Source organism: Rhamphochromis longiceps, linkage group LG12 (assembly GCF_057381845.1).
Source record: "Rhamphochromis longiceps isolate RC_006_pf linkage group LG12, R_longiceps_female_GT1.1, whole genome shotgun sequence".
Classification (NCBI taxonomy): Eukaryota; Metazoa; Chordata; class Actinopteri; order Cichliformes; family Cichlidae; genus Rhamphochromis; species Rhamphochromis longiceps.
This window is the reverse complement of record NC_140568.1, coordinates 25,273,315-25,293,946: the sequence shown is the minus strand read 5'-3', so window position 1 is coordinate 25,293,946 and position 20,632 is coordinate 25,273,315. Positions and strand designations below refer to the sequence as shown.

Sequence of the window (20,632 nt, the reverse complement as noted above, 5' to 3'; positions counted from 1 at the left end):
TAGAACACAGAAGGAATTGCAATACATGCTTACAAAACACTTATATCAGGTCATTTTATATTAAGGTTTTAGTAGAGGTTCTTGGTTAAAACATTTATTTAGTAGAGGACATACACATAGTCTCAGTGAGCCTCTGGTCTGGTAAAAGGTCAGAAGTGCGAGAGGTGACATAGAGGCTGAGTGAGGTCAACACACACACATTAGTTAGATTTATTTATAGGAAAGAGTTTAGTCATGTCTGGCTGTAACTGCAAAATTGTCTCGGTAAAAGAGGAACCGTTCCTTGTTGTCTCGGCAAGAAAGAGGAACAAGACAAGAACTGAAAGGTAGACAGGAAGTGCCAGCCATGAAGATAGAAGACGATGTTCTTTTTAAACTGTGTTAAAAGTCGTTGTGGTTTTGATTTGACGTATGTGTATATATCCTGTCTGTGACGCATGAAGGGGCGTCAGTAAATCAAGCCCTGACGGTATAAAATCTGTGTATGCTTTGAGGAAGTCGAAGACTACTTGCTGTCTGCGTACAGAGTGTCTTCCCACACGTGTGTAGTCATTAAAATCATTGTTTGACCAAGAGCTTCTGGACCATGGGTGGTTTGTACTCTCCTTCCTCAATTTTGAACCTTAACAGGACCATGGTCTCAGATTTGGAGGTGCTGATTCTCATTCCCACCGCTTCACACTCGGCTCCGAACCATTCCAGGGTGAGCTGGAGGCCATCACCTGATGAAGCCAACAGGACCACATCATCTGCAAAAAGCAGAGATGAGATCCTTTGACCACCGAAGTGAAAGCCTTCCGCCACTTAGCTACGCCTAGAAATTTTGTCCATAAAAATTATGAACAGAATCAGTGACAAAGGGCAGCCCTGGCGGAGCCCATCACCCACCAGGAACAAGTCTGACTTATTGCCGGTGTGGGGATGAATAGAAAAGTATTTGACCAGCATAATATAATCTGCAGTATGATCATTGCTTTAACATTGTAACAGATAGCTTTAAGATGGCCTTAAGATGTTTATGCATACAAGTTATTATATTAATTTTGTATTCCAGGTGCAGTTATAACTATTTTATACATATTGCATATCTGTGCTTATTTGAGTTGATGTTCAGGTTCATTAATGGTTTTGAGCTTCATCTAGTGAGAGTGTCTAGGTGATACATGCTGAGGGAAAACTAGAACATAGAAGGAATTGCAATACATGCTTACAAAACACTTATATCAGGTCATTTTATATTAAGGTTTTAGTAGAGGTTCTTGGTTAAAACATTTATTTAGTAGAAGACATACACATAGTCTCAGTGAGCCTCTGTCCTGGTGAAAGGTCAGAAGTGCAACAGGTGAATTGAGAAAGAGCATTTGAGGACGAGACACAGACAGTAGGAGGTGAAGAGGTGACACAAAGAGCATGTGAGGTCAACACATACACACATATTAGTTAGACTTATTTAGAGGAGAGATTAAGTTATGTCTCGACAAGAAAGAGGAACAATTCATTTTAAGATAAGAACGGAAAGTACCAAGCCATGAAAATAGAAGATGATTTTCTGGGTGAAAAGTCATGATGATGTTGATCTGATCTATGTATAAAATGTACCGGTGACGCATGAAGGGGCGTCAGTAAACAAACCCTGATGTTATAAAATAATTGTTTGTGCCTTAGTAAGTCGAAGATCAATTGCTGTTTTCAGTGATCTTCCCACGTGTGAATTAAAATCTTCGTTTGACTTCACCCGGCCGGACCAGTGTGGTTATTTTTCGATCACCTCTTGTACCCTTTCTCAATTCTTGAATCTTAACACCGGCTATGCGGTCCAAGCTCTTGCAACGGTCGTATAAGGACTGAATGGCCCTTAGCAATGGGCCAGACACCCCATACTCCCGGAGCACCCTCCACAGGACCCTTCGAGGGACACGGTGGAATGCCTTCTACAAGTCCACAAAACACATGTAGACTGGTTGGGCAAACTCCCATGTGCCCTCGAGTATCCTTGAGAGGATAAAGAGCTAGTCCAGTGTTCCACGACCAGGACGGAAACCGCATTGTTCCTCCTGTATCCGAGGTTTGACTAACAGACGGACTCTACTCTTGAGCACCCTGGCATAGACTTTCCCAGGGAGGCTGAGGAGTGTGATTCCCCTGTAGTTGGAACACACCCTCCAGTACCCTTTCTTAAAGATGGGGACCACCATCCCGGTCTGCCAGTCCAGGGGTACTGCCCCTGATCTCCACGCAACATTGCAGAGACGTGTCAACCAAGACAACCCTACAACATCCAGAGCCTTCAGGAACTCGGGGCAGAGCTCATCCACCCCAGGGGCTCTGCCACCAAGGAGTTGTTTAACTGCCTCAGTGACCTCGCCCCCAGAGATTGGCGGGTCATCCCCTTCATCCCCAGACTCTGCCTCCGCCACGGAAGACGTGCCAGTGGGATTGAGGAGGTCCTCAAAGTATTCCTTCGACCGCCGGACAATTTTCTCAGCACTCCACCCGCACTATACACAGTGCAGGTATAGCATCACTTTCCCCTCCTGAGTCGCATGACGGTTTGCCAAAATCTCTTTGAGGCAGTCCGAAAGTCTTTTTCCATGGCCTCTCCGAACTCCTCCCACACCCGAGTTTTTGCTTCTGCCACCACCCGTGCCGCATTCCGCTTGGCCTCCGCTAGGACTCCTTCTTCAGCTTGGTGGCACCGCTTACCTCTGGTGTCCTCCATTTGGTTCGCGGATTACCACCATGACAGGCACCAACTACCTTGCGGCTGCAGCTCAGTGCAGCGGCTTCGGCAATGGAAGTGCTGAACATGGTCCATTTGGACTTAATACAGTGGCTTGCAAAAGTATTCGCCCCCCTTGAACTTTCCCACACTTTCCCACTTTCTTCTTGCCACTCAGTGCACAACTAATAGTTGTCCTATGGTCAGATTCCCCCACCTGAGCTGTAGATCTCTGCAGCTCGTCCAGAGTCACCATGGGCCTCTTGGCTGCATTTCTGATCAGCGCTGTCCTTGTTCGGCCTGTTAGTTTAGGTGGACGGCCTTGTCTTGGTAGGTTTACAGTTGTGCCATACTCCTTCCATTTCTGAATGATCGCTTGAACAGTGCTCCGTGGGATGTTCAAGGCTTGGGAAATCTTTTTGTAGCCTAAGCCTGCTTTCAGTTTCTCAATAACTTTATCCCTGACCTGTCTGGTGTGTTCTTTGGACTTCATGGTGTTGTTGCTCCCAATATTCTCTTAGACAACCTCTGAAGCCGTCACAGAGCAGCTGTATTTGTACTGGCATTAGATTACACACAGGTGCACTCTATTTAGTCATTAGCACTCATCAGGCAATGTCTATGGGCAACTGACTGCACTCAGAGCAAAGGGGCTGAATAATTACGCACACCCCACTTTTCAGTTATTTATTTGTAAAAAATGTTTGGAATCATGTATGATTTTCGTTCCACTTCTCACGTGTACACCACTTTGTATTGGTCTTTCATGTGGAATTCCAAAAAAATAGATTCATGTTTGTGGCTGTAATGTGACAAAATGTGGGAAAGTTCAAGGGGGCCGAATACTTTTGCAAGCCACTGCATCCCCAGTCTCCCTCGGAATGCTGTTGAAGCTCTGCCGGATTAATATAATCTTGCTTCCCTGTTTAGCTGTGCCTCTCTTCCTGTTTTATTTTGGTTATTATTTCTACACTCATCACATCCTGTCTGCCAGGCAGCTATACTGTAACACTTACAGTCGTTATAGCACTTAATCCAAAGCAACGGTCGGATGCTATTCCCTTCTTATGGTCAGATGAAAGTTAAGGGATGTTTGCTGTTTTTTGTTATTCGAAAGAGTTGCTTAAAGTAGATTTTTGACTTTTAATTGTGTCTAAATACTAAAAAAGCTTTCACCAATATGTCCATTAAAAATCTTGATTTGATAAAAAAGGTGCCTAAAGTAGTTCTATGTTGCCCTCAAAAATATTCCCTTAGTAATTATACTGCGTCACATTGCTTTCACACAATACAATATGACTGGATTGTATTGCCTATAGTCAAGACTGTTTCCAGTCAGTAACTTAATACCCATTGTCACACTGGAGATCAGTCACCAGATCAGCTAACAGCCCAGATCTATGCTGTGCTAACCTAAAATGGTCCAAGAAGGAATGCTCTGTTCCTCGAAAGAAAATGAATTTCATTTTACTTTGTTATCGCAGCAGAGCGATATTTAAAGCTCTCTGTCGGTTCTTTATTTTACACAGTGAAAGACTTTTGTGTAAAGCTGCTGAAAGCGTTTGAACACAATTGTCACGCTTTGTTCATTTGTTTGCAAAAGTGTTTTTTCTGCAGAGATTACATTTCCTGTAGCCATCCTGCCAGCCTTCCAGGCCTATCCTGCAGTGCCACCACACTATCCCGCTGCTGCTGCTACCCCCTTTGGATTCAACCCGAACCCGAACCCAAACCCTCCAGTGTGGGGTTTTGAGCCACAACAACCAATAGCAGCTCCCCAACCGTCAGATCCCCCTCCTCCTTATGGAGCATATGCAATGTACCCTCCATTGCCAGATTTTGAGAATAAATCCTAGCAACAGGTCTGACCAGATGCTTTGCCAGGAAATGGTGTGAAAACACCGAGAAGCATACTGTGGTCATTAAGAGCCACTCTAGTGTTCACCAAGCACTTCTGTGGCTATAGACTATACCAAATCCCTATAGTGTGTGTTTAACTGCCTCATATAGGAGTATCCACTCCTGATTGTTTCTTTTTGTTGTTGTTTTTTTTAATTAAACACTTCATATCTTAAGTGTCTACGTGTTCCAGAAAGCAGAAAATGTATAACAGTACTTATAATGGAACTGTGGTCAGTATTAGGACCCTACATTCTGTTTCTTTTAAATACTTCATTGATGACCGGAGTCTTCCCTGAATGTTTTAAATCTGCTGTGGTAGTGCCAATCTTGAAAAAGCCTGGACTGGATGTTGACTTAGTTGCAAACTATAGACCCATCTCACATTTTTCTTTTTTGTCTAAGGTCTTTGAAAAAGTTGTTTTTAAGCAGCTCACTGATCATCTTTCAACAAACAATCTGTTTGAACCATTTCAGTCTGCTTTTAGACCAAATCACTCCACAGAAACAGCTTTAATCAAAGTGGCAAACAGTCTGTTGGTAAATGCAGACAGTGATCGCACTTCAGTTTTAGTACTACTAGATCTAAGTGCTGCATTTGACACTGTGGATCACTGTATTTTATCGGATAGGCTTGAACATTTTATTGGAGTTACAGGAAATGTTTTATCATGGCTGAGATCTTATCTGTCTGGGAGATCTCAGACTGTTAGTTTTAAAAATGATCTCTCCGAGACCTGTGCAGTGGGGCATGGGGTCCCTCAGGGCTCTGTACTTGGCCCATTGCTGTTTTCCCTGTATCTGCTGCCTCTTGGTGTTCTTTTACGTTCTTTTAATGTAACTTTTCATTGTTACGCTGACAACCTGCACCTTTATGTTCCTTTAACCATTGGAAATTGTGCTGACATGTCTAAATTAGAATCGTGTCTATCTGCAATTAGGGGCTGGTAATCGGATAACTTCCTGCTTCTTAATACTGATAAGATAGAGTTGATGGTCACTGGACCACAAAAATTTCAATACATGTCCCAAAATTTAATCTTGAAAATTGAAGGTAAAAAACTTGGGCGTGTGGTTTGACACAGTGCTCTCCTTTGAGTCTCATGTAAGAGAGACAACAAAGACCACCTTTTATTATTTAAGGAACATAGCCAAAATCAGACAAGTTTTATCAAGCAAGACTGCAGAGGTTCTTCTCCATGCATTTGTGTCTTCACGTATTGATCATTGTAACAATCTCTTTTCTGGGCTACCAAAGAAAAGTTTTAGAGGTTTACAGATGGTGCAAAATACAGCGCCTCGCATTTGAACTAAAACTGGAAAATTTGAGTGCATTACGCTGTACTGAAATCCCTTCATTGGCTATCTTGTCAGGTTTGAGCAGATTTTAAGGTCCTGCTGCTCACCTACAAAGCTTTAAATGGATTGCCACCTTCATACCTCTCTGATCTTTTGCACCTTTATGTTCCATCCCGTGCTCTCCGATCCCAGGATCCCTTTCTGAAAAGTAAAGAGTAAAATATTTTCCATTCACTGGTTAACAGCATTACAATATCAAGCCTGCAGGTGACATATAATGCACTTTTTTGTTTTGTTTTTTTGGTATCTTTGAAATAAAGCTCTGTATGATAATAAACTTTTTTAACGAAATAAACGTCTTTGGGGTGGTCTTTGGATTTTAGTAATTTTTCAAGATATACCACAAAACATGAAGCTGACATAACTAGACATCTTTTACTTTGAGTTAATTGCTTTCAGTTCATGGGGCCATCAAAATATTGACCGCAACATTTTTTTCCTGGTATGTTTTAGGTTTTGCCAGTGTTTCCAGATTAATTTTGACTATTAAGACAAAATTAATCTGGTAAGAGGGGTCATTAACACTTATTAACACTAACTTACTTAGAACGTGTTTCCCCAGGAAAAGTTGATACTGTTCATATAATATTATTTCTAAACCTACTGTGAATATTATAGTGTTGTTAGTGATACTTTTACTGTTTTATTTAATAGTAATGTCCTCCAAACAAGAATTTGTTAATCCTTTTTGGGGAACTTCCCCCAAATTTTTGCTATCAAAATATGTGGAAACTTATCTCCCAAGCCTTGGGAATCAGGGGCCGTGAGAACAGCAGCATGCTCCCCCCCCCCCAAAAGGCCCTTTTGTCATCTCTCTGAAAAACGGGGTCTATTGTTAAGGTTACTTCTCATCACCTCTGCTTAGGATTTCAAAGAGTTTTAACATCATGGCATGTAATCTGCATCAAGTGGAAAATTTACTGTAGGTGTGGTGAAATATATCATGTGATGCAGCCAGCATGTGGCAGTCACACCTACAATAAAAAATAAATAAAGAGAAACAAGGTGGTATTTTTCGCTGCCCCAATATGTGGTTGTGAAGAGACCATGCTGGTTATCCAGAGAGTGTGTCTCAAATCATTCATAATGTAATCTCATGTTAAACCCCGTTAAGTTTCCATAGCTGAAAATCTTTTAGTGGCACTGCTTTGGGAGGGTGTATGATACAAGAAAAACTGGTTTCACATTATTTGTATACTTGAAAGCAGATATAACCGGCAGAGAGTGGCTGTGCTGGGCACAACTGGCCTGAGTTTTCTCTTGGTTTTTGCAACAGAATTTTTTTATCCCACTTTTTGCCATCTGAAAATGACCATTACAAGATTCTCAATCGAATACGATGCCATCAACAGCAAAAACACCTTCACGAATGGAGATATGATTAATGGAAGAATCATTGTGGAGGTGTCTGGTGAAACCAAAATCCAATCGCTGATTTTTAGAGGACAAGGGAGAGCGAAGGTACGCTGGACTGAGAATTACGGAGAGAATGATTACCGCGATTACTGGGCTACTGAGACATATTATGACATCAAACAAGATATCTTGAGAGAATCAAGACGCGATGGTGATGTATTGAATTAACACAGTTGCTGACATGTGATACACTGTTCCTTGTTTAACAGACTGTTCAAAACAACACCTACTTCTTTTCCAGGCACTGAAGTCATTGGAAAAGGAAGACACGTGTATCCTTTTTCGTTCAGGATTCCTGATGGGTACCTCTTCTTGTCTTAATCAGAGGTTTAGATTTCCATTCTGCTTCTTTGTGGGTCATTTGAATGTTTTTGTATTGTATTTTACAGAATACTGCCATCAACCTATAAAAGAGCCCGTGGAAAAATTGTTCATAAGGTGAAAGCAGAGCTGACACAATCAATTACAAGAAAAACCAAGGCTCACTTCACTTTTGTGTCCAAGGCAGACATGGGCATTCCTGGACTTCTGGTAAGAAATCATTAATCCTAAAAAAAAAAGCAATCATTTAATTTCATAACTGATAGTGTTCAGGCAGACGAGATCATTACCTTAAAGCACATTTATAATGTGGGGGTCTGCTTTTTAGGAACCTCAGTATACTCATAAGGATAAATCTGTTTTGGGCTCTGGAAAGGTTTCAGTAGATGTTCATACCACTCAGATGGGATACATGCAAGGTAATTATCTTTACTTGGCTTACTGCCTTTCAGTATTCAGTTTCTGCCCTCTCCCTTATTTTTATTTTTTGGAAAGTGACTATAAGTTTGGTTGAGTCAAGCGCTTTCACTCTTCAGATAAAGCAGTATTTTTAAATGATACTTCCCATCATTTAAAAATACTGCTTTATTTCATCCCAGCTCTCAGCTACTTAAAGTGCTTGTAAACAGGAAACCAGTGTGCATGATTCAGTGAGGGGTGTTTCTGTGGCACTGATCCTTTGATTAGTGAAAGGAAGTTAGATATTATGTAGATGTAAGGAAATGTCTTTCTGTGCTTGGCAGTGATTTATACAGGATAACTTTCTGTACTTTACAGGCGAAGCTCTCGTGGTCACAGTTGAAATCAACAACAACTCGAGTCGCACAGTGAAGCCCAAATTCAAACTGTATCAGAAACACAGTTTCTTTGCCCAGGGCCACAGGACAGTTTACACACACGACATCCTTAAGGATAAGGCTGAGGCTGTTGAAGCATCTTCTGGCAGAAAAACTGTGACCAAGGTGATCACCATCCCTGGAGACCTACCCCCCTCCATCTTGAACAGCCACATCATCAACCTGGAGTACATGCTGAAGGTAAACAACTTGTAGAGCTGTCCTTTTGTTTGTGTACTTGAGTACTGCTTAAGTAATATAACTAATGGTAGGAAGCTTGGATGGCTTGTCTTTGTTTTATTTTGGTTGTTTTATTTGGGCTGCTAGTTGGTTAGTGGCACCTCTTTTCTGTCACAGGTAACTGTAACAAATCATTTTTTTGGAAAACTGCTTTTCTTCTTTTTAACGTTCACAAAAGGAAATACAACAAAGGATCTAAGTACTCAAAGGAACTAAAGTACTTCCATATAAAGGAAGAAAAGCACTCATTAAGAGGCAAGTGCAAACACTAATAGGGAAAAAGACAAAGAGTGAGAAACTTGGATTAAAGCACGGGAGCCCTCTAGTGACAAAACAGGGCAACAACAAAGGCCTGCTGATATAAATACTTCCTAATCATGCGAATCAACATCTACATTCATTGAAACAAACAAACAAAGCTAAACAATACTGTTTGTGTGTTATTTTGTTTTCACAGGTCCAAATGAAAATCAAATGTTCCATTGATCCAAAGCTCAAACTTCCTATAGTTATCATGCCTGCGGTTGTGAAACAACCACATCCTTCTGCTGGCATTGGATTTGACACTTTTAGGAACCCAGAAAATCCAGCCTGGGGAACTACACCCCAGCAAACACCACCCCAGTGTGGAGATCTTCCACCTCCCTACGGAGCACATGCGACGTACCCCACTACCACTCTCGATGATGATGGCATTGAGATGTTAACTTTTTGAACTGTGTGGATCAAAGTGTACCTTCTAACAGACCCATAATGATATATTGTATTTCCAGTGAGGAGCTTGTTTCAACAGCAGGAAAGACCCCATTATTTGAGAGAGTCCTTGGGACCCTCATGGTTCAAAAAGTATTTTGACCAGAGTTACAGTCTTGGAAAATTATGTATGATTAGAAGTGAAACCATTTACCTGTCTGTGGAGAATTCTTCCACATTTCAACTGATCTAATGTAATCTACTGTCTCTGTGTTTAGTCTGTGTAGATTATCTCCCCACTAAAATGCAGTTAGTATTAAAATAAAACCCACAAAACACTTAAAGATTTAAAACTCTTTTACCTGGTCATTTGATGCCAGTTTGGCTCTTTCTCACACACACACACACACACACACACACACACACACACACACACACACACACACACACACACACACACACACACACACACACACACACCAAGCTCACAGGACATTATGTTGACTTATACTAATTTCATGCAGACTTATGCCGAACCAAGCCATAATAACACTTACTGTAAACTGTAAAACTACAAACTGAAAATATTCCGTTTTTTCATTTGAGATTCTTGAGTTTAGACATTTAAGATAGATATTCCAAGTCTTCCTGTGATTTAAAGAATATGGGCATTCAATATTAATTCAGATGTTGAGGTAGTTTTCAAGTTCTTCTGTGTGAATTTCAGTTCTGCACTTTGGCTGTCAGGTGAATGATTCAGTGTATTTCAGCACTTTTTAACTAAACTGAGTCACACAAAGTTGTGCTAAAACCTTTAATTATTAATTTTTTAAGTTTTATTGCTTAAACACTGTATATCAAATGCAGTATGACACACTGAACAAGTTGGATTGGTCTCTGTTTTCAGACTTTCACTCTCTAACACTTAATTCAAAACAAAGTTTCCATCTTATGTACCTTTTATGGTTAGAATAAGGTTAAATTAATTTTATTGTGACTCAGTATTCAAACACATTAAAAATCTTTCACCTTTAACGTCATATTAGAACATTAAAAAAACAGTCATTTGATAAAAATCAACACAAAAGTGACATCATGTTGCCCTCAGAAATCTGTTGTTTGAATTTTCTACACCAATTTTTCATCACTTAGCTTGATCATTAAGTAATACAATACGATACCATCACCAGTGACACAGGTAGAGGCTAGAGTTACCTTTGTGAAAGCAACACCTGCAGGCTTGATCACATGATACTGTGTGACGCAGATACAGCTTCTGAAGAAGGTCCACTGCTCCACTGAATACGCCTGCCTTACTGGCATCCTTATTCGTCAAGGAAAGACTCCATCCCAGCGGATCAAGTCAAACCTGCTTGCAGTAAATTGTTGGGATTTAATTTCAACCAAATGAGGATTCTCTCACTTTCACTCCATAAGAAGACGGTTTGATATATCCTTCTAATGACCGTCAAGCATCTCTTTGTGGAATTCAACAAGGTGAACGAACAAGGCACCTTCTCCCCTGGGGACATCCTCTCTGGAAATGTGATAGTGGTGATCAGCAAGGAAATCAAAGTGCAGTGTTTTTCGGTCAAAGCCAAAGGGAAGGCTAAGGTAACTTGGCATGAAAAAGAAGGAGAGGATATTGTGGCCCACAGCAACAAGAAGAAATACTTTTATTTTGAACACATTATTCTTCAAGATAAAAAGGGAGATGGTTAGTATTGTCCCAGTAAAGTTTCTGAGCTGAGAGATATATAATTGCTGTTATAAATACTGACGAACATACAGGTAACATAAAGTGTTTCTTTTTATAAGGTTCGGTAACCATCAGCCCTGGGAGGAATGTGTATTCATTCAACTTTGTAATTCCAGATGTGTATGTGTTCCCCTCTAACATGATCTCTAATAATAAATCTATATTATGTAAACACTTTCTTTCCATATGTTTGAATGAAATCATTTCCCTCTGGGTTCTTTCAGAGACATGCCTTCATCTTATGAAGGGAAATGGGGCAGGATCACATACAGTTTGCGGGCACAGCTTACTCAGTCGATTTGGCTTGTACACAAAACCAAGACGGAGTTTCCTTTTTGGACCAAGTCTGAGTTCCCCTTTGCCTCCAAATCAGAAATGATTATCATTGGACTTCAGGTAAAAGACAAAAAAAAAACAAACTTTTTTCTTTTTGGACTGAGCTCAACTTCAGCTCTCCTAAATGTGTCATGACTTATTTCATTGCCTTTTTTATTATTATTATTATACTAGGAGCAACAACACGCAACTAGGATTTCATTTTATGGCTCTGGAAAGGTGACTATGAATGTTACCTCAGAAAAAATGGGATTAAAGCAAGGTAAACCGATGTCTCACAGAATATATTTTCCTAAATTTTGTTAACTGAGACATAAATAATGTGGGGTTTTTTTTCTAAACATACACAGGTGAGGCAGTGGGAGTCTCTGTGGAAGTGCTCAATGATTCAGCACATGCAGTAATACCCAAATTCTACCTGTGTGAGAAGCAGACCTTTGTTGCTGAGTCAAAGAGGAAAGTGCACACAAATGACATCCTGTTTGGGACAGGAGAGCCTGTTCCGGCTGAAACCAGTCAGACCACCACCAAAGTTCTTTGTATCCCTCCGCAGCTCCCTCCTACCTTCTTCAACTGCTGCATGATGAAGCTGGAGTACAGACTCAAGGTACAGACTGTGTTTAAAGACAGTATAATGATATGGCCTTACACCAGGTTACATTACAGAATAATACCGTATTTTAAGATGAAACAGTGTAACACTGAGACAATAAGTCAAATGAGATCTGAGGTTTTTTGGGATACATTTGCACAGCGGTAACAGCACTGCACAGTGGCTGCATACTGGGGACAGGAAGTGTGAGAGGGAGGAAAGGGGAGATTTCCTCATGGCTTGTCCACACACTGATGAGACCACATAAAGCGTCACATTGCAGTCCAACCTGTTCCATGCCATCCGCTCAAACAGATTTAAGCCAGTGCTTTCAGTAAACACTGGTCCTGTGGTGGAGACACAGAGTGCATTATACAATCTAGTCTACAGAAGAAGTAGATTTTGATTAAAGGCAAAATCAGACACAACTTAAAAAGAATGTAAGTAATCAAAGTATCTTTATTTTATTTGTACAGGTTACCCTTGATGTCCCTCTGTCAAGAGAGCCTGTAATCAAACTCCCTCTGGTCATCCTGCTGGGTTCACCAAAACCACATGAGAAAAAGACGAAAAAGAGGTCCATCTGGTTTAGAAAGCTTCCTAGTTAGAAGGATGTGTTAGATCACCAGGAAGTGGCTTGCATGTTCTTTGAAATGAATATCAGGACTGAAAATAAAAACACGAGTTTAAATAAGTGGATGTTTGAACTACCTCAAGTGGGCAACTTCCCAAGTGTCCACTAGGTGGAGATGTGGGCCACATTAGAGAGTAGAAAAAGATTTTTATTTATTTATAGTAAGATAAATTTAGAGGGAAATGTGTCTTTCACTACACACAGCTCCACATTGTTTGATTTTTAATTTTCCGAATCAGGCAGTTAGGTCCATAAGTTTATGAACAAAGCCGGATGTTTATTAAATATACCTCTGTACACCATCACGGGGGATTTTAAATCGAACAATCAAGATCTGACTGAAGTGCAGACTGTAATTCAGGGGTTTTCACAAAGCCCTCGTTTTTTTAGTAACTGGACAGACTGAGATAATATTTAATAATATTAAATAATTAAAAGGATTATTTTTAATACTTGTTTTAAATCCTGTGCAGTCAGTGACAACCTTGGCATCCACTGTTAGGCCTTTACTGCAGACGCTGGCAGCTGCTGCTTGTCTGTGAATCTCTCTGCTTTCAGTTTTGTCTTCAATAAATGAAAAGCTGCTTTATTGGGTTGGGATCAGGTGACTGACTTGACCTTTGAAGGATATCCCATTTCTTTGCCTCGATAAGCTCCTGGGTTGCTTTTGCATATGCTCTGGGTAACGAGAGTATAGCCCTGCTACTTTCATCAGCAGTCATATCATCAGTAAACGCTAGCTGGCATTGGCAGCTATACATTCCCACGCCTCCACCGTGTTTGAAGCATGATGTGGTATGCTTTAAGTCACGAGCTGAGCTCCTTTCCTCTTCCCATCATTCTGGTAGAAGATCATTTCTATTTAATCTGTTTTAGGTTCTTTTAGATGTTTTTTGTCTAATCTAGCCTTTCTGTTATTGAGTATAACTAGTGGTGAGTTTTATGCTGTAAACCCTCTGAATTCACATTCATTAAGGTGTCTCTTGATTGTAGACTCTGGCAATGGTACGCCTAGATACTTTAGAGTGCTCTGCATTTTGATAGATGTTGTGAAGGGTTTCTTTGTGTTTTTTTTACAGCAGCCCTGAAAGGTCAAATGCACTCGAACTTAAGAAAACACCAGTACAATGATGCTGTAGCACACAAAACACAAGGAAAGGGCCAATGAAAAAAAATCTGTGATCATCCACTTAGGTGTTTTCTGTGGATTTGTCCCCTCCTAAAGTTTTTGTTGTCACTCTGATGGGTTTATTTTCAGCCTAATAATGGCCACCTTTACTTTCATTGACATTTCTTAGACCTCATATTGAAAATGATCAAATTTACTATGGCAGTTTAATTTAACTTAAAGCACTAACTGGCCATAAATCCAAATGTCAGGCAATTGTTCAATAACCTTTGAGCCTCTGAAAATGGAAAACGATGCAAACCCCCCAAAACAAAACAAAAAAGCCTGTAATTCCTGGACAGTTAATGCAATACTTCTGTTAAATTCTGCACCTCAGTCAGATCTTGATTTTAAAAAGAGTCACAATTCAAAAAAAATTTGGTAACTGCTGCTTTAAATACTAATCATCTGTTGTATTATCAACATACAGTCTTTGTTAAATAGGCAACAGACCTCTACACCCATCCAATCAAAAAGAACAAACTTCACATATCTCTGTGCATAATTGTGAAGTACAAAGTACCATTAAATGGACACACATTGTAGGTTAAGTACCTAACCACAGTTCTTGTACAGTAGAGTAAGATTCTTCCTGACGTAGTTGTATGAAATAATCAGAATTTTGATCTGGTCTAAACTAGTTCTTTAAAACAAACTTATATATGAGAAACTGCATAATTACATAATTCCTTATCTCAAAATCTCCCTCCGTCTTGTGTAGAACATTTACACAGCGCAGCGGCGGCGAGACACAGTGACTCAGAAGGAGCTGAGAATCAGATGGTAGGGCTTTCTCAAGCTCGTCGTTGTCCGTGGACTCGTTTTGCAACAGAGGAAAGTATTTAACAAAGGCACATTCATGATTCTAACAGAACATGTGTTACCCAACCAGCGGTTCTTAAGTGAAACCAGGCCCATGTTCCTGACAGAGACTCAGACATCTTTCCTTGCCTAGGAAGGAACAACATGTTGAGAGCTGAGCATTTTATGGTTGAGATTCATCCTAGAAACATTTGACTATTGCGGGACCACATACAGCACACCCACCTACCCACAGGGAGAGAAAGAGAGGTAGTGGGAGAGAGAGAGCAGTGTCTGGTTCTGACTCAGCACAAACAGGGCTTCACGATTTCACAGTCAGCCCACAAAACAGAGGGAAAAAAATGACAGAAAAGATCTCAGCATTAATAATACAAAAACATGAGCGTGACCTGCACTGATTCTAATGTTCTGGCCTGCCTGCCCACCGCACTGCTATTTATGTAATTGGAAAATTAAAAATCATATTTCAACCCACATCTGTTGCAGCTGACTTGTCAGCGTGTGTGACTTGAGTGTGTTAGGAAGACTATTAACATTTGAGTGGAAACATAAAATGATATATGTCACAAATGGCTTTTAGTATATCAATTATTGTAAGTAACTGTGATACTTTGACAGTACAATGACTATGTGGGCACAGGAAGACTGGCAGCGGTTGACGTATGTCAATGCAAGCTGGAAAGAAGGAGGAAATTACAGGATCTAAATGGTTTACGGTTGAATACAATAGAAATCTGGAGTGTGGTCAAACACAGACAAATCAAGCTAATTCTGCCTCCCCCGCCTGCATGGAGATATCTGCAAAAAGCAGCGACAGTGTAGGCCATGTTCTTCAGTATACCAGCATACAAGCTGTCAGTATGGTTGGGAATGAGTGTGTGACAGATTCCTCTAATTCCGGGAACACCTGCATGAAGGCGTCTCTACAGGGCAGCAGTTTGGTTCAGTTTTTTGGCTGCACTCATGGTCTTGGCTGCTCTGTAGCAGAGCCTGCCTGGTAACCAGTCTGGCTCCATGTACAGTGCAGGCTTGGCAGCCAGCCAGCTCTCTCCACACACACACACACACACACACACACACACACACACACACACACACACACACACACACACACACACACACACGCAGACACTCAACACACGCCGCAGCCTTTCCTGGGTTTTGGAGACAGGGTAGAGGGAGGTGTGGCCTGTGGCACCTCCCACCTCCGTAGCCAGAGTGAGTACCATGACAACCATGTGAGCCTGCCGGCGACTCCCTGTCTTCATCGGCCACGGTTGCCATGGCAACTCCCCATGGGGCTCCCGCAGATCAGCGGGATGGGCGTCCAGTTGACTAACCCTCTCCCAGCTGGGGAACGGCTGAGGGAGTGCGAGAGAGAGAGAGAGAGAGAGAGAGAGGAGTGAAGAGGAAGGGAGGGTGCATGAATGTGTAGGATGGCACAGCAGCGCCTGGGGAGAGGGAGAGGGAGAGAGAGAGAGAGAGAGAAAGGAAGGAGAGAGACTTCAGAAGGAGAGACACGGGAGACGGGGAGTCTGACCTGCTCAAGCGGCCTATTTCTGCCTACGTACAGGCTTTTAGCTTGCCAGCAGACAGCAAAGTGTGCAGAAAATCTTACGTAAATACATATTAAATCTGAATATTTCTCAATCTAACCGGTCCCGCTTCTTCGGGAGCAGATTTGATTCTGCGCACACTCATTTCACTAATTGTGCACAAGCTGCTTTACACGATTCAAACTCTAATCGATCCATCAGCAAAGCTTCTGTAGAAATGTGCGTCTCTGCTGCCTTTCTTCCATTTTCCATTCGTGTCAGTGACAAGTACCACTCTTTGGGTTTGGACTGAGTGTAATAGGGCCACAGATGGCTCTGTGTCTCTAGTGTGGTTGGAGAAAGAAATGGCATCACTGGGTCCATTGGCTGGAGACTACTGAGGGGCTTTTTCTACTCTCTAATTGCTCCAAGCTGCGTCCCCTTGAACGGCCAGAGACACACACAGATTTTCATGAGTGAAGGAAGAGGGGGCAACCAAAGCTGAACCTGTTTTTAAAGGAGCGCATGTTCATTAAAGCTCACATTTCATTGTTTCTCCTTAGAATATGAATAATGCTTTCAGGGCCACGGGAACAAAGAACTGCGTTTGTTAAGTGCATTAAAATGAAGTTTTTATTTTGGAAAAGGAGAAAGATAAACTTCCCACTGTAAACATTTTCTGATCTTTCTTTCTGTAAGTGCAGAAAAGTTTGATTTCTTCTTCTTCTTCTTTTTTTTTAAATATAAAATCCTTAACATATTTTAAATGTATAAAAAAGTGACACAAGGCAATTCTGTCAGTGTTACAGAAGGCAAGTTGCCAAAACATTCTATACTAATTCAAATAATCTACAGTTTCTCTTATTATTTTTCTCTATTATACGTGCAATAATACTCCTAAAACTAAAACTAGCTCTACATAAAGTGTGACTATATTGTGCACTTGTAGTGGTAACCTTTGGAATTACAAATAGTTTTTACTGTTCTAAAAAAATCCCTTGACACAAGTTGTTTGATTACACAAAGGATATAAAAACAAAACAAAAACAGTTCATTTCTATTTATGAAACTCAGAGAAGCACCCTCCCCTGCATAGGTGGACATTGCATATCTTGCAGCCGAACACGCTTTCATGTCGCAGTCCCTTGTTGGTGCAGTTCCTGCAGCGGCGCGAGCGCTCCGACATGCGCTCTAGGCGATGTCCATACTCTATGGGTGAATCTGCGTGTCTCTTGCGTGCTGCCCGCTCCATGCCCCTCGCCCCTTGGTAGTCTCCAATCAGCTGCTGTGCCAGGCGAACACGGAAGTGACGTTGGGTGAACTGCTTGCCGTTGAAGCCCGCTGGTGGCGCGCCCCCCCGGCTCTCCCTCAGGATGATGTATGCATTGACGATGCACAGGTTGACATAGAACCACAGGAAGTAGCGCCACCACTTCTTGCACGGCCTGCCAACCTGGTAGCACTCCCTCAGCTGGTCACACAGGTCCACGCCCCTCATGTTCTCCTGGTACAAGAGCAAGGGCAGAGGTCGGGGCACGCCAAAAGACAAACCTGAGCTGTCTATGCTGTCATTCTCACCATCTCTGTCTGCCTCGTGCTGCTGCCGGCCTGGACTGATGCCCACAATTCCTGGAGCGGAGTTGGTGGACAGGCAGCTGACCACCTTGGCGTCCCTTGTCACAGTAGCAACCAGGTTGCCACGCTGGCATTGGTAGAACTCGCCCTGGGACAGCTTTCCGACGTTTCGTGGGCGGAGGACCTCTGGGTAACCTTTGCGCCCGGGCTGAGTGGGCCCACAGGCATACTGTCCGTCTCTCAGCAGCCTCTGGAGGAGGGGCACAGAGGTGAAGAAGCTGTCCATGAAGAGATGGTGGTACTGACCCTCCAGGCCGCGCACTAAAGAGGTTACCACTCTGTAACCGAGGCAGGCTGCTGCCTCGTCTTCACTGGGCCGGCCTACGTAGATCTTGGCTCGATGACAGTAGCCTGAGCGAGAGTCACACAGCATCCACACTGTCAGCCCCTTCCTGAGGGGCTTGGAGGACATGTACTGGGTGGGGGAGAAACGTCCCTTGGTGACAATGGCACACTTGTCTATGGTCAAACAACGATTGGGCACGTACGCGTCCCACATGGTGTTCTCCACCACATCAAGGAGAGGCCTGATTTTGAAGAGGCCATCATATCCACGCTCCCCACGCACGGGCTCTGACTCACGGTCGCACAGCTGGAGATACTGGGTGAGTTTCTCAAAGCGCCTCGCCGTCATTGTCTTTTTAAAGCCCGCATTGCCGATGAAAATATCACTGGCCCAGTACATGCCGGTGTCTGGAAGCTGATTGATGCCCATAAGAATATTCAGCCCCACATAAGCTTTCATCTCCCTAACATCAGTTGGGTGCCAGTGGGGGTCTGATTTTCCGCTCCTCCTTTGCCGATAGAGGGCGTAATTGTTTGTTTGTTCTACCATGTGTTCAAAAAGAGAATCTGGGAAGAGTATCCGGAAATAGTCACGGGTGTCAGCATCGTCCCCCAGCGAGTGCTGAGGGCCACTGACAGCGGAGAAGGGCTCGATTGAAATTACCTGGTCAGGCTCGCCCCAGAAGTCGGGAGAAGTGCAGTCTTCATCCAAATCATCTTCAAAGCTGAAAAAACTCCTGCGCTCCTCCTCCTCCTCCAAATCGGAGAAATCAATATCCGAATCGTTCGAGGTGGTGTCAGAGCAGTTAGTGGAGGTAGAATAATAGCAGTCCTCTGCATACTCCTCCTCGTCGTGCTTGAGCCCATTGCTGCCTGTGACTAAAATTATGTTGCAGCCTCCTCCTGCGATGAAGCTGGCCGCGTCTGCAGTCTCCGCCGCCGCGGCTGCTGCTGTGCTCGTGAATCCATTCTCCCCCTCGCCGCCGCCGTCCTCCTCTTCCTCTTCCTCCCGCAGTTCGTCTTCCTCGTCCGAGTCTGGCTTTCTGTACGGAATCTCAAACCACTTCACATCGGCCGAAAGGTTAAGCGGAGAGTCTTGGCTGTCGCACGCCGCTGTACTTTCTGTGTCCGCGCTAGTTTCCAAAATAGTAAAAAGCTCTCTCCCTTTTCTTGCCGTCGCCATGTCGGGGTATTAAAGTGCCCCTGCATGAGTCTTTTTATGTAGATTTTTTCACTGTGGAAAAATATTCGCGCAAACCGGCCATCCGAAATGAACTGATGTGCACTTAACAGCAGCCTCTTCCCTCAAAAAAAACTTGCCAGCGGTGGACCTATGCGGCGTCTATAAGCTTGATTCTCATTGTTTCCGCTCCTGGTTTTTCTGGGCTTTGTAGCGCAGTGTGGCCGCAGACGTCAGAAGCTGCATGCATGTCCTGCTTTGTAGGGCGTTTTGCGACTGCAGCTGGTGGGGTTGCTAGTTCGCTAGGCTGGCAGATGGCCGCTTGCTGTTCTAATGCCCGCTGGCATTCCCCACCATCAATAAGCCGGATACCCATTTCTGAGGCCGCGGAGATAACAGAAACCACTGCTTTAAAAAACAAAAAACAACAACAACATCAAAATCACACGCTGTCAATCAGCTGTCACACCAAACAGCTGTAAAACATTGTGGATCCTGCAAACAGATTACAAACTCTGAATTTCCCCCCAAACATTTCTACCTTTGTTTTTTCACAAGTTTATTAAGTTTAGTTTTTTTCCCTAATGTTTGCAACTGTGACAACTAAATGCATAAAAAAACCACACACAGCAGTTTTAAAGTGCAGGACTTCTTATCCATCCCCATGCCAAACAGACACCACAATGAACTCGGGCAGAGAAGCAGTTTGTTCATTCATAAACATGCTTCTTCCCTCTGACAGGTTCTTACATGAATCTGAAGCCCTATAGGCTATTGTGGAATTAGGGACCTCCCTCTATTTTATGAATGTGGGCAGATACTCTTGTGTTTTACTCTCAGACTGAGGTTGGAGATCTTTGCTTGATGAGATTGATTCCCCCTGCAGGTAGTGGCTGCAAACCCGTGAGATGCTGGCCCTTTTATTTTCCTTTAACTGTGCCATTTCAATTAGGATTTCCCGTGTTTACACACTATACACTCATGACTCTGCCAAGCACTTTCTAAGAGCCTGTGACATTTGCCAGTATAAGTTAACTCTTCAGTCCCATTATGAACAGATCAGTGCAACAGCTGAGCTCTAGTCGTGAACTGCAGCTATACTTGCAGTTATTATTATCAGAATAAACAACCCTTTTATGATTACTGTTGTTGTTTATGTTTTATGGGGTTTTCCTTCATTGGTGTAACACTTGGAAGCTCAAA

At 42.5% G+C, this 20,632-nt stretch overlaps 2 protein-coding genes across 2 annotated transcripts; both read left to right on the top strand.

Annotated features, from left to right (window-relative positions):
* The first annotated feature begins 6,884 nt into the window (after nucleotides 1–6,884).
* LOC146657317 (arrestin domain-containing protein 3-like) lies at nucleotides 6,885–9,881 on the top strand. The gene is made up of 6 exons (XM_085426942.1): nucleotides 6,885–7,544; nucleotides 7,635–7,695; nucleotides 7,783–7,924; nucleotides 8,043–8,133; nucleotides 8,492–8,751; nucleotides 9,248–9,881. Exons 1-6 carry the CDS (start codon nucleotides 7,286–7,288, stop codon nucleotides 9,503–9,505), a joined length of 1,071 nt encoding a protein of 356 aa, XP_085283068.1. The 5' UTR covers nucleotides 6,885–7,285; the 3' UTR covers nucleotides 9,506–9,881.
* A 900-nt stretch (nucleotides 9,882–10,781) lies between these two features.
* On the top strand, nucleotides 10,782–12,849 carry LOC146657316 (arrestin domain-containing protein 3-like). Its single transcript, XM_085424446.1, has 6 exons — nucleotides 10,782–11,200; nucleotides 11,302–11,362; nucleotides 11,467–11,638; nucleotides 11,753–11,840; nucleotides 11,929–12,185; nucleotides 12,647–12,849. Exons 1-6 carry the CDS (start codon nucleotides 10,945–10,947, stop codon nucleotides 12,776–12,778), a joined length of 966 nt encoding a protein of 321 aa, XP_085280572.1. The 5' UTR covers nucleotides 10,782–10,944; the 3' UTR covers nucleotides 12,779–12,849.
* The last annotated feature ends 7,783 nt before the right edge of the window (nucleotides 12,850–20,632 follow it).

Coding starts and splice junctions, on each gene's coding strand:
- LOC146657317 (XM_085426942.1), top strand. CDS start 7,286: ATGACCATTACAAGATTCTCAATCGAATACGATGCCATCAACAGCAAA. Junction 7,545..7,634: donor GAGAGAATCAAGACGCGATG/GTGATGTATTGA, acceptor CTTCTTTTCCAG/GCACTGAAGTCATTGGAAAA. Junction 7,925..8,042: donor TGGGCATTCCTGGACTTCTG/GTAAGAAATCAT, acceptor TCTGCTTTTTAG/GAACCTCAGTATACTCATAA.
- LOC146657316 (XM_085424446.1), top strand. CDS start 10,945: ATGACCGTCAAGCATCTCTTTGTGGAATTCAACAAGGTGAACGAACAA. Junction 11,201..11,301: donor TCAAGATAAAAAGGGAGATG/GTTAGTATTGTC, acceptor TCTTTTTATAAG/GTTCGGTAACCATCAGCCCT. Junction 11,363..11,466: donor AACTTTGTAATTCCAGATGT/GTATGTGTTCCC, acceptor GGGTTCTTTCAG/AGACATGCCTTCATCTTATG.